At 43.6% G+C, this 19,410-nt stretch overlaps 1 protein-coding gene across 3 annotated transcripts in view; it reads right to left on the bottom strand.

Annotated features, from left to right (window-relative positions):
* LOC137436808 (uncharacterized) overlaps positions 1–19,410 on the bottom strand; it is a 43,879-nt gene that overhangs the window by 14,432 nt on the left and 10,037 nt on the right. For all 3 annotated transcript variants that reach the window (XM_068130926.2, XM_068130928.2, XM_068130927.2), the window contains exon 6: positions 12,771–12,892. In XM_068130926.2, coding sequence (XP_067987027.2) covers positions 12,771–12,892 — 122 coding nt within the window. The remainder of the gene's footprint in view (positions 1–12,770; positions 12,893–19,410) is intronic.

The following is a 19,410-nucleotide window of genomic DNA, read 5'->3' as shown; positions in this document are numbered from 1 at the left end:
AGCCACCTGCGAGCGCTGAGTCAGATGCGCCCCTAGCTGGAGAAAGAACGTTGCCTACGACCGCGGAGAGGAAGAGAACCCGCCTGTGAAAGAACGTTACCACCTCGAGCGCTGTGCAACCTTCCGCATCTTCGGACCGGACCGTACTGTACCCTGCCCCGAGCCCAGGAGGACCTGGAGCCATCGATCCTGCCTTTCCTAGCCATCAAACCCCCGTGTGAGTCAGCCGTTGTCCCGTGTGTCTGTCGTCTGTCCGGGGTTAATATAAGAGTGTGTCTAAGTGCCTGTCTTTCTGTGATTATAACTCTAGCCCCTGTAATCTGACCTTTCCGTACGAATATAATCTCCTCCGGAGGTCTTGAGAACTGAACCCTTGGTGTCGTATTGTGTTATTGTAATCCAGCCGGGTGTCTTCTTTTTCTTATTGAGCCAGCGTGGCGCGGCTTCGTCAACGTCGAGTATAATCGGTAACTTGTGCAGACGTGGTCATACCAAAACCGCTCGGTAAACTAACATCTAAGCCACGTCTGTAACAATATATATACACAGTGCGTATCAAAAAAAAGGTAATCCGAATTCAAGGGGTTAATATGCAAAGGTTATTTATTTTGACAATTTAAATGTGGTTTACGAATTAAGAGATCCTCAGCTTTCCATTGATACCTTCCATGTATCATTGCTGTCACACATGACAGTACATGTTCATTGAAAATGACAAGTTCAAATCGCATTATTACAAGTTTGGCTAATCGATGCATGTCAGGATAATTGGTGCAAAATGAACGTCAGATGTGAACTTTTCTCAGGAATGATTGGCCAAAATGCACCCACACCTTCAACATGTCCACCTCCCCTTTCAACACAAAGCTCACAGCGGCGGAGCAAGCCCTGAACTGCTCGTCTCACCATAGTCGGGTCATTGCGCAAAGCATCCACTTCATGTCGAATACAGCCCTGCAATTCGTCAAGATCACGGGGAGGAGTTACGAACACCTTGTTCTTTAAATGTCCCCAAAGGAAATAATCACATGGTGTGAGGTCAGGTGATCTTGGCGGCCATTCCACTGCATGGTTGAGGGCGATGACTCGTTGTCAAAAGAGTTCCCTCAATCGATCTCGGACAGCGATAAGACAATGTGCTGGGGTGCCGTCTTGGGCCCACCAGAGATATCTGAAGACACCATGAACCTGTCGTTCAATGTTCTCCTCCAACTGCGGTAAAATGTCATCATTGATCACCTGCAGATACCTGTTACCATTGACATTCCTTTGAAAGAAAAATGGTCCGATCACCTGACCACTTCCACAAAGTCCCAACCAAACATTCCACTTTTGTCGATTCATGTTGGTGTCAAAATTAAATTCCGGGGGTTGTCCTGTCGGTGCATATTCAAGAACATTATGGGTACTGACCTTGCCATCCATGGTGAAAGCAGCTTCGTCGCCGATAACGACATACCGCAGGAAATTGACATCTGCTTCGCAACGTGCTATCAACCATCCGGCAAGCACCAGCCTCCTGGCAAAATCCCCTGGCGTAAGTTGATGCCGGATGTGATTCCGATATGGATGTTGATGGAGGTCCAGTCTTGTGATTCGGTTGAATGTTGCCAAAGGCAATCCCGTCCCATTTCGTCTTGCGCTGGTATCCCTAGGATGCTCCAAAACTTGCTGCCTTACTGCTGCAACGTTCATTTCCGATCGCCCAGTGCGCCTCCTACCAGAATTCCCCTTATTGCGGTTGAGGCTAGTGCCATGCTCTTGGTATTTTCTAACATTCGCCCAGATGGTTTTGGCTGATGGAGGCTCCCGTTCTGGGAAACGTTCCCTGAACGCATCACAAGTTCTCAGCAAACTTCCAGTTTGGTGAAAGGTTGTAACCACGAAGGTCCGCTGTTCCGTCGTAAGTTGAACCATCTTTTCAATGACTCAGACTGTCTCTAAACCCATACACTGCAGGCCCATCTAAAATAACCATCTTAAACAAAGGATGACGCAACTGACGATTACCAGACCAGCTTAACAATTTTACACAATCAACTTGGCAGTCGACAAGCAATGCGTCCATTTCAAACTGTCTTGCACCGATTAGCCAAACTTGTAAAAATGCGATTTGAACTTGTCATTTTCAATGAACATGTACTCGGTCATGTATGACAGCAATGATGCATGAAAGGCATCAATGGAAAGCTGAGGATATCCTCATAATTGGTAAACCACATGTAAATTGTCAAATGAAATAACCTTTGCATATTAACCCCTTGAATTCGGATTACCTTTTTTTTTGATGCGCACTGTATATACATATATATATATATATATTATATATATATATATATATATATATATATATATATATATATATATATATATATATATATATATATGTATGTATGTATGTATATATATATATATATATATATATATATATATATATATATATATATATATATATATATATATATATATATATATATACATACAGTCACGTGAAAAAGTAAGTACACCCCATGTAAAGTTTTGACTTTTTCAACATATTTCAACATACAGCTATTTGATCTTCATTTCAACAATATTGATAGATAAAGGTGATATAATATAACAAATATCATGAAACATTTACATTTTGTAGTCCATCGTATAATTTAAATAAACATAAATGCAAATTTCGCATGTGGAAAAAGTAGGTACACCCTTGGCTCTAATAGGTGGTATTGCTCCCTTTGGCAGAAACAACCTCAAGTAGGCATTTCTTATAACTGTCTACCAGTCTCTGACATGGACAGGGAGGAATTTTTGCCCACTCCTCCATGCAGAATTCTTTCAGCTGTGCGATGATTGAGGGGTTTCTTGCATGCACAGCTCGTTTCAAATCCCCCCACAACATCTCGATGGGATTTAGATCCGGGCTTTGACTTGGCCATTCCAGAACCCTCCATTTCTTTCTTTTCAGCTATTCCTTGGTGGATTTACTAGTATGTTTAGGATCATTGTCATGTTGCAAGGTCCACCTTTGGTTGAGCTTCAACTTTCCGACAGATGGCCTCACATTATCCTCAAGCACCCTCTGGTACAATGAAGAATTCATAGTGGATTCTATGATGGTGAGCTGCCCAGGCCCTGATGCAGCAAAGCTGCCCCAAACCACAATATTTCCACCACCATGCTTTACAGTTGGTATCAGGTTCTTGTGGTCAAATGCTGTCTTTGGTTTTCGCCAAACATGTCTTCTGGTACTGTGGCCAAATAGCTCGACCTTTGACTCATCTGTCCAGAGCACATTGTTCCAGAAGTGCTGATCTTTGCCTTGGTGTTCATTGGCAAACTTTAGTCTTGCCCTGATGTTCTTTCTGGACAGCAAAGGTTTCCTCCTGGCACACCTTCCATGTAGATCAAATTTGTGCAGCCTCTTTCTAATGGTAGACTCGTGCACTTTGACATCAACAGTGGGAAGAGCTACCTGTAGGTCCCGCGATGACATTCTGGGGTTTTTGGAGACTTCTTTCAGCATCTTGCGGTCTGCTCTCGGGATGAACTTGCTGGGACGGCCTGGCCTGAATAAGTTGGCAGTTGTTTGGAATCTTCTCCACTTGTAGATGATCTTCCAGACAGTCGAATGATTGATTTCAAATTGTTTGGAGATCTTTTTAAATCCCCTCCCAGACTCGTAGGCCTCTATAACCTTCTTTCTGAAGGCCTCAGAGAGCTCTTTTGATCTAGGCATGGTGACGCCGCACACTTCACCAACAAAGAGCAAACCAAACTAAATGTCTGAGGTTTAAATAAGACAGGTTCCTCCAAGATCCTCTCTAACGATGTTCTAATCATTTGCACCTGAGCTGGTGCACCTGATTCTAATTTTAGGTCTTTGAAGCAGTAATAAATGTCGGGGTGTACCTACTTTTTCCACATGCGAAATTTGCATTTATGTTTATTTAAATTATACAATGGACTACAAAATGTAAATGTTTCATGATATTTGTTATATTATATCACCTTTATCTATCAATATTGTTGAAATGAAGATCAAATAGCTGTATGTTGAAATATGTTGAAAAAGTCAAAACTTTACATGGCGTGTACTTACTTTTTCACATGACTATGTATGTATGTATGTATGTATGTATGTATGTATGTATGTATGTATGTATGTATGTGTGTGTGTGTGTCCCTTCCACCGGCATTTTGCAGATTTATTCCCTGTAAAATTCGTTTTCTCTGCAACCGTTGATCCGATTGATGCAAAATTATCATAGGAGCGCCTCCTCCTGTATAATTTTTTAATGGCAAGTATGATGTCATAGGTCATGTGGTATGGGCCAAAAAGAAAAAAAACCTCACGCCTCTATCTCCGAAACCGCTCCATGTAAAACTTGAAAGGTGGGTCATTGTGACATACTCCCTTTGGGGAATAATATATGTTAATGATGATGTCATTGGTGCTTTCATTATGACATCATAAATCAACAAGTAGAAAGCTTTATCCGATCAGTACGAAATTTATTGAGCATGATCTTGGGACAAATTTGTCAAGAAAAAAAATATGATGACGTCATTGGTCACATGGTTCGGCAGCCATAATTTTACGGCGTATCCCATAGGCATAGAGCAATACTGTCTGAAACAGCATCTGTCCGTCCGGTGTATGCATGTCCCTCACAAACGTCCACCAATCAGAGCTGTGGATCTGGTCACATGACAGGGGGACAACAGATCCTCCAATCAGCAGATGTAAGCCCGGCTACGCCATTGTTAGAGTATCCGTGTTGTTATGCCTCCGTCGACGTTTTCAGGTTGTCTGTCCGGCTGTCCGTCCGTCCGGCTGTCCATTCGTTCGTTCGTTATAGGTTTTCGTAACCGCGATAACTTGAGAACGGCTGAAGGGAACTTAGTCAAACTTGGTGCAGGTATGCATAATGAGGTAAAAATGAACAGATTCGATTTTGGGGTCACGAGGGCAAAGGTCAAGGGTCAAAGGTCATGTTAGGTAAAAATCCTATTACCACGATAACTTGTGAACCAGTGATGGAATTCTGACCAAATTTGGTATAGTTATGTATAATGATGTTAACAACCTGCATTTTAAAGGCCATTTTCCCTGCTAGAGCGGGGGTTAGCCTTGCGGTCCCCATGACAATCTTCTCCATTTTGCCCTATTTTCTGCATCTCTCCTTGTTAACCCCCTTGCCCGCATTTCTTCTTCCACCATCTTTAGCCAAGTCTTTCTCGGTCTTCCCCGTCCTCTACTTCCTTCTACATTTATTTCCATCACTCTTCTCAACCAGTCACTTTCATCCTTCCTCAACACATGACCAAACCATCTCAAGCTGTTCCTCTTCACAGCATCAATCACAGGCTCTATTCCCATCATCTTTCGCAATTCATCATTTGTCTTCCTCTCTCTCAACGATACTCCGCACATCCACCGAACCATTCGCATTTCCACCCTTTCCAGCCTTCGTTGCTGCTCTATGTTCATTACCCATGTCTCGCTCCCATAAATCATAACACTTCTCACACATGCAGCATACACCTTTCCCTTCAGCTTCAACGATACTCCCCTCCTCATCAGCACGCCACTCAGTTCCCGAAACTTCTTCCATGCACATCTCACTCTAGCAACCGTTGCCGAGTCTGATCCACCTTCTCCATTCAGCATGTCTCCGAGCATTTGTCATCCAAACTGCATTTCGTCGATCTTCACCTTCTTCCTCATCCTCCTCTCCAACACCCTTTCCAATACCTTCATTCCATGCTCCAATAACTTTATCGCTCGGTACGAGCCACACTCCAGAGGGTCACCTTTCCCTTTGTATCGAGGGACGAGGGTACGCAGTTCCCAATCCACTGGGAATCAGTGGATTGGGAACTGCGCCAATCCACTGGAATGCGGCCTTCTTTCACCACCAGATTACAGATCTCTGTCATTCTCTTCACACCCCAACTTCCTGCTGCCTTCAACATATCCCCCACAACTCCCGTCGGCCCTCCCGCTTTTCTACTCTTCATTGCTTTTATCGCTTCCTCAACTTCCTTCTCAGTTATCTTCTCTGCCGGTCCTAAAACTGGGTTACTCTCCATGTTGCCATCCCATTCATTCTCTGTATTCAACAGCATTTCCATATATCTTTTCCATCTTCCTTTAATTCCATCTGGGTCGACAATGTCCCACTTCATCCTTCAATCAACTCACCCCCATCACATCACACCTCTCTTTCGCTATCTGCTTTGCAATCCTGAATACCGCTCTCTGACCCTCTTCCGAATCCAAGCGTTCTCCGAACATTTTCCTACATGCCTCCTGCGCCTTTGCTACCTCTTTCTTTGCAGCCTTCTTGGCTGCCTGAAACATTCATGCTCTGCTTTTTCTGCTCCCGTACCCCACGCCTTCTGCCACTCCTTGAACTTCTTCCTCTTCTCGACAATCCTCTTTCCAACTTCATCATCCCACCACCATGTTTCCGAGTGCCTCAGTGGTCCTTTTGTCCATCCACATACCTCACCAACGGCTCCCAACAGACTATCTTCCATTGACATCCAACCACTTTCAAGCTCAACCACATCATCCTCTACCCTGCTCAGCCTCTCTTTTAATGCCTCCCTTACCGTCACCTCGTTCAACCTCCATGCCTTCATTCTCGGTTGGTACTTCACCCGCCGAGCTCTCCTCACACCTTTCACCCTTATGTCGCAGACAACCAAGTGGTGCTGTGAAACAGCCTCCTCCTCCCCCGGGGTCACCTTTGTGTCCCGGTGGTGCCCCCTATCTCGCAGACGCACCATCAGGTAGTCAACGGTTGTCGTCGACCCACTTGACGTGTATGTAACAAGCTTATTATCCTCTTTCTGGAACTGAGTATTACAAATCAACAAATCAGCTCCATCAGCAAACTCCAAAATCCTTTCACCTTATCCATTTCTCACACCATATCCGTAACCCCCATGAGCTCCCTCAAAACCATCCACACCCCTTTCCACATGTCCATTTAGATCTCCTCCTACCACAACAACTTCCTCATCTTTCACGTTTTCCATCAGCTTCTCTATCGCACACCAGAACTTGTCCTTCTCTTCATCGCTCAGACCAACCTGCGGAGCATATCCCGAGATGACGTTCACCAAGAGCTTTCCAATCATCATTTTCGCCACCATCAACCTTTCACTCACTCTAGTCACACTCACCACACTGTCTACAAACTCCTCAGAAAACAGGACACCAACACCATTGACGCCCTCCGGGCACCCTTGCCACACAAACTTGTATTTCTGTCCTTGCCTACCCTTCACCATTCTCACACCACTTCTCTTCCATCTCGTCTCTTGCACACAACATATGTCCACTCTTCTTCTGACCAATACTTCCACCACTTCTCCTGATCTCCCTGTCATTGTCCCTACATTCCATGTCCCAAACCTCAGAAACCGATCTCCACTTCGGGCTGTACCCTGCCCATATGTAGTTGTAATTGTCATGGTTCTCTTTTTGAGGCAATGTTTTTATGGCCGGATGCCCTTCCTGACGCCAACCCTCTTAGTCGCCTCCTACGACACGCAGGGATACGGTGTACCTATTCTAAACCAGGGTACACACCGGGATGTTAAGACGAACCGATTAGATTTTGGGGTCAACAGGTCAGTTCAAAGTCTATAATATGTCTATAACTTGAGAACCGCTGAAGTGATCTAATTCAAACTTGGTACAGGTATGTATAATGATGTAAAGATTAACTGATTAGAATTTAGAGTCGAGGTCAAAGGTCAAAGTCTGTAATATGTTCATATGTGTGTTGTACCGTCCACCAAACAGTGATGACTCCATCTACATCTCGCTGTCTGATAATATGGACCAACTTCTATCTACCCATCCCAACTCTCTCTTCCTCACATGTGGTGATTTCAACTGTCACCATGCCAGTTGGCTGGGTGTGGGTACCTCTCTCACCAGCCATGGCTCTTCAGCAAAGGACTTCTGTGACTCACTGGGACTGACAATCTGTCAATTTCCCGACCCGGATCTGTCAATGGAGCATCTTTTCTTCTGGACTTGGTTATGACTAACTTCCCTGAAAATGTCTGCTGCTCTTCTTCTGCTCCAATCGGCTCTTCTGATCATGCGCTTGTTGAAGTGGACATCTCTCTGACCATTCTCAGAGAGCCTCCTCAGCGTCGACGACTCTGGCATTTCACTCAGGCCAACTGGCACGGTCTTCAAGCAGCCATCAATCATCTGGACTGGTCTCCCATCTCTACCGCCTCTGACATCAACTCATCCTGGGAATTCTTCCAAAGTAAATTGCTCTCTCTCATGCACAGATTTATCCCATCTCGTCTTCAGTTGTCATACCCTTCCTCCCGTCCATGGTACACGGAATCTTGTGGTGAGGCTATTGCCCAGAAACAACTTGCTTTCGTCTCCTGGAAAGCAAATCCAACGGAAGGAAATCTCATTTCCTTTCACAAAGCCCGAAACAAGTGTGTGTCCACCCTCAGGAGAGCCAGGAAACAATATCTCTCCGTTCTCAGGACCGAACTCTCTTATCTGTCTCCCCCTTCCAAATCCTGGTGGCGTCTGGTCAAATCTGTTTCTGGTGTTTGTTCCCCCTCCATCCCCTCCCTCACCTCAAATGGCCACACGGCTGACTCCGCACGTGAAAAAGCTGAATGCCTCAACTCTGTGTTTGCCTCTAAATCTTGTGTCCCAAACCCATCCCTCTCTGTACCCACCGTACCCAGTCGTACCCAGCTGCTCCTGGACTCTGTGTCCTTTCCTCCTGAAAAGGTGGAAAAGTTTCTGTCAACCCTCGACTCTGATTCTGCAACTGGACCTGACGGCATCAGCCCACGGGTCCTAAAATCCTGTTCTTCTGCTCTTTCACTCCCTCTCTCTGTTCTCTTCACCCTCTCTTTTGCTCAAGGTCATCTTCCATCTGCTTGGAAATCTGCCAACATCACCGCTTTGCACAAAAAAGGTGCAAAAACAGATCCCGGCAACTACAGACCAATCAGCCTTCTCCCAATTATCAGCAAAGTCATGGAATCCATCATTGCTTCAGATATGAAATCTTTCCTCTTCTCCAATGGCTTGATCTCTGATCATCAATTTGGGTTCAGACCTGCCCACTCTACTCTGGACATGCTGCTTCTGCTTTCTCAACAATGGATGGAGGTCCTCAATGCCAAACAGGAAATTAGAGCAGTCTCCCTTGACATATCACGTGCCTTCGATACGGTCTGGCACCCCGCTCTGCTCACCAAACTCAAAAGCTCTGCTCACCAAAACTTTTGTGTGCTTCCTCCCCTTCTCTCCCCATCTTGTCGACCGCTCCCCTTTTTATATACTTTGTTTGCTTGTTTGTTTGTTTGATAAATGTTAGCTCTTTCACGAGCCTCGACTCTGTATACAAAAAAAAAAAAAAAAAAAAAAAAAACTCCTCTTTTGGTATCCATGGAAATCTCCACGCATGGCTGGCGGACGTCCTCTCTAGTCGTAGTCAACGTGTGGCCCTGAATGGGTGTCTCTCATCTCCTCTTCCTGTTCAGGCTGGAGTTCCCCAAGGCAGTGTTCTGGGCCCTGTGCTTTTTCTGGTCTTCATCAATGATCTCTCTGACTCTCTTGAAAATCCTCTCTATCTCTTTGCTGATGACTCTACTCTCTGTCGCTCCATTCTTCATCCCTCGGATCCACAGTCTGCAGCCTCCTCACTCTCTGCAGACCTGGACAAAATCACAGACTGGGCAAACAAGTGGAACATGTCTTTCAATCCTGACAAATCTCACACTCTTACGATGTCTCTCCGAAAAGACCGACTGGACAACCCTCCCATCCACTTTCTGAATAATCCTCTCCAAGAAGTTCTGTCACTCAAGCTTTTGGGTCTCACTATCTGCCATGATCTTTCCTGGGAAAACCACATTTCAAATCTGGCCTCCAAAGCCAGTCGCCGACTGGGCATCCTCCGTCGTGCGAAGTCCTTCCTTGGCACACCTGAGCTCCTCACCACATACAAGGCTTTCATCCGCAGCTCAATGGAATACTGCTCTCCCCTCTGGGCTGGTGCTCCTGCCTCACACCTAGCTCGTCTTCACGCTGTTGAAACCAAAGCATTCAGAATCATTGGAATCTCCCGCGATGAAGCTAACTACAAGGGCCTCTCACTCACTCACCGCAGGCAGGTTGGTGGTCTTTCCGTCTTCTACCGACTCCTCTCTGGCCTTGCCCCCCCCAGCTCTCTCTGGGCTCTGTCCCGCAAATATTCCAACAGGTCGCACAAGATCTGCCTGCAACCCTCTTATGGTTAAACTGCCAAAATCAAGACTCTCTGCTCACCTTCACTCCTTCATTCCTCTTTTCTCCCGCCTCTGGAACAAACTCCCTCACTCTCTTCAATCCCACTCCACCCTCCAGGTCTTTAAAACAGCTGTTCACCACCATCTCTTATCCAAAACCTTGATCCAAAACCAGCTGTTCACCCCATCCAAAACCTTGATCTTTTCTACCCCTGCTAATTTCACCCCAATTCCACTTTTTTGAAATACCAACTTCTGTCCTGGAAGTCCTTGGTGTCCTTGTGTTTTATACTTCTCCCTCCCCCCCCCCCCCCTTCCCACGCCTCCTCCCCCCAAGCCCTCTCCCCTCCACACATCTCCCTGCTCTCAAATGTTGTGTTTGTGTGCTTCCCCTTCTCTCCCCATCTTGTCTTCCACTCCCTCTTTTTATATATTTTGTTTGTCTGGTTGATTTGTTTGTGAAGTAAATGTTAGCTCTTTCACAAGCCTCGATTCAGTATACAAAAAAAAAAAAAAAAAAAAAGTTTATAACTTGAGAACGGCTGAAGTGATCTAATTCAAACTTGGTATGGGTATGTATAATGATGTAAAGATTAGCCGATTAGATTTTGGGGTCAAGAGGTCAAAGGTCAAATTCTGTAATAGGTCTATAACTGGAGAACTGTTGAAGTGATCTAATTCAAACTTGGTACAGATATGTATAATGATGTAAACATTAACCGATTAGATTTTGGGGTCCCGAGGTCAAAGGCATGTGGAAGTCTGAATGGACTTACAACTGTTCATGAGATGTCTTTCTCTTGAGAGTAGGCGAGCTATCGCTGGCATCTTTTTTCAAATTTGTTTTTGTACTTAATTTGTCAGGATTGATGTGTCATTTGTTGTTGCTGTTTAAAAGCAATGGCAAACCTCTAATGATGGTCCCTTCCCACTAATTGTTTAAATCCTCACGGATCAAGACAAAGACACCAGTTATTATAGTCTTCAATATATATATTTCCAATAGAATTGAAGAATATACTTCAGTGATAAATCTTTGATCAATCTGCATTATGGCTAATAGAAAATGTGTGTCTACTGTGCTTTGGAATACTTATAGGAATAAAGCTTACATTGATAACCTGTGCAAGGAAGAAATATACAAAAGGCGAATGAAGCTGTTTTGCCAGGCAAGACCAGATAGTCTCCAGTAGGCACCAGCATGATGAAAACACCATGTCTACACTCTTTCATCTAAGGCTGCTTAACTTTATGGCCTGTGTTGAAATGTTTAACATATGTTCTACCATGCCCATGGGCACCAACTTGTCTCAAACCCTTGACCCCACATTCCCCAGTCTGACTCCTCAAGGCTCCAGAAGACTTTCCTTTGTTCGCAGAAATAATATAAATGGACTGAATTCAACCAAGTCGGGCAAAAGTTTTGCTTGAAATGTTGTATCGAGTCCGTGCTCGTATATGCCAATGTAGTGTACTATTAATTTTGTTGTAATCCTCGTTATACTCAAGTGAATCTTCTCCAGATAATAAATCTTCAATAATTGTTCCTGGTGTGTGTGGACATTCAATCTGTGTACATCTTAGACAGGCCAAAGGTCAGAGGTCAGGTCAGGTAAAAAGGTGATAACTTGTGAACAACTTAAGGGATTTAAATTAAAACTTGGTACAGGTATGTATATCAATGTAAACATGAACTGATTAAATTTTGGGGCCAAGAGGTCAAAGGTCAGAGGTCATGTCAGGTAAAAATGTGATAACTTGAGAACAGCTGAATGGATTTAAATCAAACTTGGTACAACTATTACAATGATATAATCATGTGGGCGGAGGCATATCGGTCGATGTCGTGACGTCGAAGAGTGTCGTTCTAGTTTAATGTATTATTACAGCTTGACACCATGGAAACCAAGATCTTTAAAATCCTACCACTCAACAAGGTCGATATTTTTATATTTCCACTTGCAGTACATAAACATGGAATCATGACAATAAATCTGAATGCCAAGCAAATTATGATACATGTTAACAACTACTGTTGAAGGATTTGTTTCATAGCAATATTGTAGCAAGGCTGGCAGGATGGCCGAGAGGTAGGCACACTCGCCACCGAGTTGTCCAGCTTGGGTTTGAATTCCGACCCAGCTATAACAGTCATCTTGGTGTTTCACAGGCAGGGGGATTCTTCAATGTGTGCGCGTGTGCCGTCAATCGCATGGACGTTAAACTGACATCCTGTCTGCCGGCATTAGTTGGGGAACGTTAAAGATCCCACTGTGTCCTTCGTGAAGATTAAGCAAGCCATCTCCAGCACCATGAACAAATTCCAAATTCCTGCCCGGACTGATTGCTGGGAAGGCCCTGGCAAACAACCCAGCATAACCTGTACCAAGAAACTGCTTCGGCTGCACCGGCAGTCTCTAAAGAGTAAGGCACATATACATCATCATCATCATGTTGTAGCAGTGGGAATTATAAAGTCATACCTCCATTGTGTAGCTTTTAGCGTCTTTTCCACCAATGAAACCAAAGCGAGTCGGCAGCGATCCCACTGATGGCCAAACACATGCACACCTCTTCCCATTCGACGAACTGCAAACCTGCATATCTGGTAAACAAAACACCTGCCACTGACATAATATCTACTTTTATGATAATAGCCCTCATTAATCCCACCTTTACGTAGTCAGCCACCTTTTTATCACAAGCATCCATCTTGTGATTGCACCCGTACCTCCCTAATGTCTCTCTCCACCTTCCTCTACATCAATTTTGGTGTGCCCCTTCTCCTGGCAACTGCATACATATTAAAGGCCTGCATAACATTCCCCTCCTCCCTCCTGAGCACATTCCCCAACCAATGCAGACGTTGTACTCCCAAGCCTCTTCAGCAATGTCACTTACTCCTGCTTATCCCTGAAACCGATTTTATTACTGTTTTATTAATCTTCACCCTCAGCCCAAACAGAATCTTTCAATCATAGACCACACCAGAAAGACTCCTGTCATCCTTTTGTTTCTCCCTCTTATTTTTTTTTCCTTTTGCATCCCCACTACTCTGATACCACCTCCAAAGAAGAATCCAGGTAAATGAAATTTCTCATGTGCTTTAACTCCCTACCTGCCCGATCTTTAATATAAATATCCTCTCTTTCCCCTCTCTTGCTCACCATTACCCATTTTCCCCACTTATGCCGTCTCAATCACACACTTTCCAAACTTTCCTACCATTCAATGATTACATATTGAAGTCCCTCCTCAGTCTGATATCACCACCAAATTATCCATAGACATGGGCTGACGGGATGGCCTAGTGGTACGCACACTCACCTCTCAGCTGTCGAGCCTGGGTTTGAATCCCGACACAGCTATAAACTGTCATCCCGGTGTTTCACAGGCTTGGTGATTCATCAATGTGTGTGCTGTCCCTTGGATGGACGATAAACTGACGTCCCTTGGATGGACGATAAACTGACGTCCCTTCTGCCGAAATTAGTTGGTAGATGTTAAAGATCCCACACAGTCCTTAGGCGAGCTATCGCCGGCATCCTGAACAAACTTACAAATTCCTGCCCTAACCTACAGAAGGCATTGGATGAGCGGCACAGCCGCAGCCTTATGCTACAGAAGAAAGAAGAAGATCCACAAACAAAATTTCCCAAAGTAACCATCTTCTTGCTCCCTCACTCAGCACATCCACATCCCCACCACAAACAGAAAATGACTAAGAGCCCACTCTTGAAGAGAAACTACCTTTACCTCTAATGCCTCCTAGCAACCAATCCGTGTTCATAGCCAATTCGTACATAGCCTCAACTATCCTTTAAGGCAGCCCCTTCATCCTCTTACACCAACAAATCACTCCCCAAGGAATCCCATCATATGCGTTCTTCGGATCCATAAACCAACAACACAACTTGCTGTCCCCTTACAAAAATAAGTCTCCTCTCTCTCTGCTTAAGAATGAAGATAGCATCTGTTGTTGCATCGCCCCGGACAGTTCTCTCGAACAAGCCAGTGGCACGGAGACAACTGATCTATCTCCCAGGAGCGACACAGAGATTCCCCCACATCCGGGATGATTTACCCCCGCCTTCATGAAGCCAGGGCCACAACAGAGTTAGTTAGAGAGTTAGAGAGTGAGTTAGAGTTAGAGTGAGAGAGAGAGAGAGACCAGAGGGAAAGGGCTGGTCCATGGGGACCAATCGGCACTGACAAATCCGGGCAGCAGGGACGAATGGGGAAGATTTGGACCCCGACTTGGGGGTTCAACCATCATAAAGTTGGGTTCAACCATCATGAAGAGACATCCCCGATAGTTGCAGATAGCATATGTTATTCCCATATGTGACATAAGCCTACACTGCATCCCATCAAATCGTTTAAGTTATCATTCACCACACTTTGACCACTTGCTCCTTCAGCCTGATACCCATGAATTCCCACAACCCATAACAGCCCTTTTATTCTTTTTTCCACTTAATCCCCCCTTTCACTTCTGTTATTGAGAGTTTGTGGCTGTATCCAGCTTGTTCACCCCCTGTGTCTACCACCACTTGCCCTCATTCTTCACCATGTCTGTACTTTTGTATCCTGCCACTCCCAGCTGCATGACTGATGGATTTATTAATGGTGAAACAAAACTTATGACTTCAAGACCACCATTGACACCCTTGCCTTAATAAGTTGTCTTACAACCTTAATAAGATAAATAAGTTGTCTTACAACTTATTAATCTTGGCTGCATTCCTGATGGCCACTATCAGCTGCATTGACTCTTTGCACCATTGAAGCTTTTGCATCATGCATACCCTGTAGCAGGGTTTCCTTTTTTTTACAGCTACACAGAGGATTGGGGCTTTGCCCTGTGGACGACCTCATCCATTTTTGGTGTACGGATCAATTTTGAGTGTGGAATAATCAAACTATTGAACTCGATTGGACAACATACAATACATTTGATTAGACATCTTGGAAAAGCGAGAACAAAAACAAGGATGGGTAAATGAGGTGGACAAAACTTGAAGCGAAATATCAGTGTTGTTAGTGGGAACAGGAGTATTAATTATAAGAGACGAGTATAAACGCCTGTCAAAATGGCGGGTTGAAACAGTTTATTCGATGGTACAATCTCATGAGCGTGCCAATGTCTGAAGCCATGGCCTAGCGTCAGGTGTGCTTATATCTTCTTTATTTATTAGACATCCTATGCACAGAATTTAACACTCGCTTTACTTTGCGTGCGTTATAAATCACATGCAGTGAATTTCACCTCCCTGCGTATTGTATTTATTGTTATTTTAAAAAGGCTTCTGAACATCACCCCTGTGGCTCGGTTTACAAGCCACCATCTACAATTCCAATAGAAGAGACGTAATTACTCTTTTATGGAAAATGTTTTTGAATTTGTTTCATCCTCAAAAATAGACCATAGTGAACACATACATAGTCATGTTAAAATATTGGCCTTTAAAATGCCCTACTCAAATCGTCCTTATGAAGGATGATGCTATCTATCTATGATAACTAACAATACTATCTGTATAGAGTAGCATCGTCCGTGTGCGAGTGGGAAGCCAATCTCGATGTAAGAAGTAGGGACACATCAGCTTAAGGATTGTCTGTTTGAATGTGCACCATACGAAGGGTGGTGCTTTGTAACAGATAGCGAGGGATTAAGTGAAGGAACCGCGTGTAAAACCTCCCTGTAAACATCTACTGGGTGCACCAGGTAACAGAGTTCTAAGAGCAGAGAAGAGCGAGGCAGATCATGGGACACTGACAGGCAAGGAGAGCGGGAGTGGAGCTATGATCATCTGATGGAAGGGGTGAAGCCCAATGCCTTGAGGGGTGGAGAGTTGTCAAGGGAGACCAGGGAGGAGCTGACAAAAGGTGCAAGAGGATTGCACTCGTTCTGAGAAGAGGGAGGAGCTGAAAGGACAGGCAGGGATTGTGAAACATCTGCGGACAAGGGGGAGGAGCCTGTATCAGGCAGGTTTGGTGTGCTTGGGAGATTGCTATTTTTGTAAGGGGAAATGGGAGATATCTGAGGGGAATTGAGAGTGAGGAGAGCTAAAAAGAGGTTGTCCTGTCTGTCTGGGTTTGTCTGCCTGCTGCCTGTTCATATCATCACCTCATCGTCCTTCTGCCTCATCATCCTGCTCATCACCTCATCACCTACTCCGCCTACCCATCCTCCGCTCCTCCGTTGCACCACCACCATAGATAAGTCACCCGGTTTTGTCCCTTTCCCCGTCGGTGATTGTATCCAGTGTGAGGCGCCTTCGTTTTTATAGGATTTATTTTACTTCATTGTAAATTAATTACTATTTGATGACCCTTTCATCCCGCTGTCAAATTTCCCCATTGGGTCAATCTTCTCCAGTTATTATTGTTGTGCTTGGGAAATAAACCCGTTTGGTAACAAAAGCTTTAAGGACCGTCTTTCTCCTCAGTTCCGTGTGAGCGTAATACCGCAATAATTGACAGTCTGAGGGAGTTAAAGCCTGTTCGGTCAATCCGTTCAGAGGCGGCGTCAATCGCCTTGAACACGACAATATCAACAGCGGTGGATATAGGAGACCTGTCCTGATGTCTTTACAAAAAAAAGTAATGTTACTATTATTGATAACAAGCCAACCTTTGATGAAAATATGGATTCTGTGTACAATAAATCATTGCAAAGATTGTATCTTCTCAATAAGTCAAATTAATTTGGCATTAGCTCTCGTGTGATGTGGATATTGACTAACGCGTTGCTGACCAGTGTTTTGTCATTTCATTTGGTTTCTTGGTATAGTTATCTAAATGTACAGAACAAGCAAATACTGAGAAAGGTCATTACACTGGCATTTAAAGTGGGTAGGCCTTCAACTGGAATGGAGTCTATATATTTGCAAACAATAGAAAGGAAGTCGATGCATGTATGTACCGATGAAAGTCACTTCTTGAACGGACTTTTTGAAAAACAGCCAAAAATAAATAAATAAATAACCCAATTGTACTTGTTATTCTTATTCCTTTAGATGTTTTACGTTTCGACATGATGTTTTGAACTTGCGGTGTCACTGAAGGGGAATTTCCCTGGATACGGGACAATAAAGATTAATATTATTTGGTTTCCTCTACATGCAATGTAGAGGAATATAATTGTTTTTACTATGGTTTTTCTTATTATTCTTCCGCCTTTGTTTTTCATGTCAGAAAAATTTTAAATTAATGTTCTCTGCAACCGTTGGTGTGATTGGCACAAACTTTTCAACAAATGATTGGCTAGACCTGTAGAACCTTTTACTGCTAATTATGACATCATAGGTCACATGGTATGGGCGCCATATTGGAAAAACCAAAATAATTTGCACCTCTATATCTCCGAAACGGGTCAATGGAAAAAATTGAATCATGGCTCACTCTATAGAGCTCTGCATTGGGACCAAAAAAATATGTTTATTTAGAATATTAAAAGTGCTGATGTTATGACGTTAGAATTCGACAAATAGAACACTTGAAGCCACAAATATGATATTGTTTGTGCATAACCTAAGTGAAAAAAAATTCAGAATGCAAAAAATTTCAACGTCACATGTCACATGGTTCGGCCGCCATATTGTTTTTCAGGAAAACACAAAACACTTTTTTCTTTGCAACGGCTTAACAGGTCGAGCCCAAACTTTTCAAGCATAATCGCATACCCATGACAAACAAAAAGTTCAGCGATCATGACATCATAGGTCACATGGTTTCGGAGTGATGACATTTTTAAGCATAAACTTTAAAACCCATCTCCTCCCTCATTTTTGAAGATTTTGAGTGGAAACTTTATACAAATGTTCCCCATGTGGGGTAGTTAAAACGTTACTTGTGAAGTTGCGATAAGTCACATGGTTTGGCCACAATGAGTAATTGAATGAAAATATTAAAAAGCTTCTATTTCTTAAAAATCATTTATTTCAGATCGAGGACAAACTTTACAGGCATAACCGCATACTCATGACAAACAAAAAGTTCCTGGGTGATGACATCGTAGGTCACATGGTTTGGGAGCTATAATTTTTTGAAGCATAAACTTTTAAAACCTACCTCCTCCCTCATTTTTTATCATATCATGTGGAAACTTCACAGATATGTACGACATGTGTTGGTGCTGAAATGACCTTTTGGAATTTGTGATAGGTCACATGGTTTGGCAGAGATAAATAATTCAACGGAAATCTTTAAAACCTTGTAACGATCGAACCGCTTCATTGATAGACGTGAAACTAAAATGGAATGTCGAAGGTGTCAAGTGGAATAAGTGTGTAAAATTGCAACAAAATTGGTTGTTCGGTTTGGCAGCCATAAATAATTGAAGGAAAATATTTTTTAAATATTATTTTGAACCCCTTCATTGATAAACATGAAACCTTAAAGGAATGTAGATGTCATCAAGTGGAACAAGTATTTGAAATTTCAGCATGATTGGTTGTATGGTCTGGAAGGTAGCAGCTGTTATTATGTGAAGAAAAAACTATATTTTACCTTCTCCAGCCATGTAACTTTTCGGTGTAGGTTTAATTATGATGAAAGTGGGGTTGTATGAAAGCGGGGTTGTATCAAAGTGGGGTTGTATCAAAGTGAGGTTGCATCAAAGTGGGGTTGTATCAAAGTGAGGTTGCATCAAAGCGGGGTTGTATCAAAGCATGTCCAATGAAAGTGAGGTTGTATTAAAGCATGTCCAATGAAAGCGAACTTTTATCAAAGCATGTCCAATGAAAGCGAACTTGTATCAAAGCATGTCCAATGAAAGCGGACTTGTATCAAAGCATGTCCAATGAAAGTGGGGCGGTAGCAAAGCGGGGTTGTATCAAAGCGTGTCCAATGAAGGCGTGCCCAATGAAAGCGGGGTTGTATGAAAGGGGAAGGCGGAGGAAACCGGTCATCACTGACAGCAATTACAAAGAGGCAGTTCTAGTTATTATTATTATTAACACACATTGATGAATCACCCTACCTGGGAAATACCAGGATGACAGTTTATAGCTGGGTCAGGATTCATACCCAGGCTAGACAGCTTAGAGGTGGGTCTGCGCACCTCTAGGCCATCCTGTAAGCCCTACTACTCCAATCAATACCAATTGAGAATATCAT

The sequence above is a fragment of the Myxine glutinosa genome, chromosome 11 (assembly GCF_964187855.1).
Source record: "Myxine glutinosa chromosome 11, kmMyxGlut1.1, whole genome shotgun sequence".
Classification (NCBI taxonomy): domain Eukaryota; kingdom Metazoa; phylum Chordata; class Myxini; order Myxiniformes; family Myxinidae; genus Myxine; species Myxine glutinosa.
The sequence above is the reverse complement of the archived record's forward strand: the minus strand, read 5'-3'. Positions and strand labels throughout refer to the sequence as shown.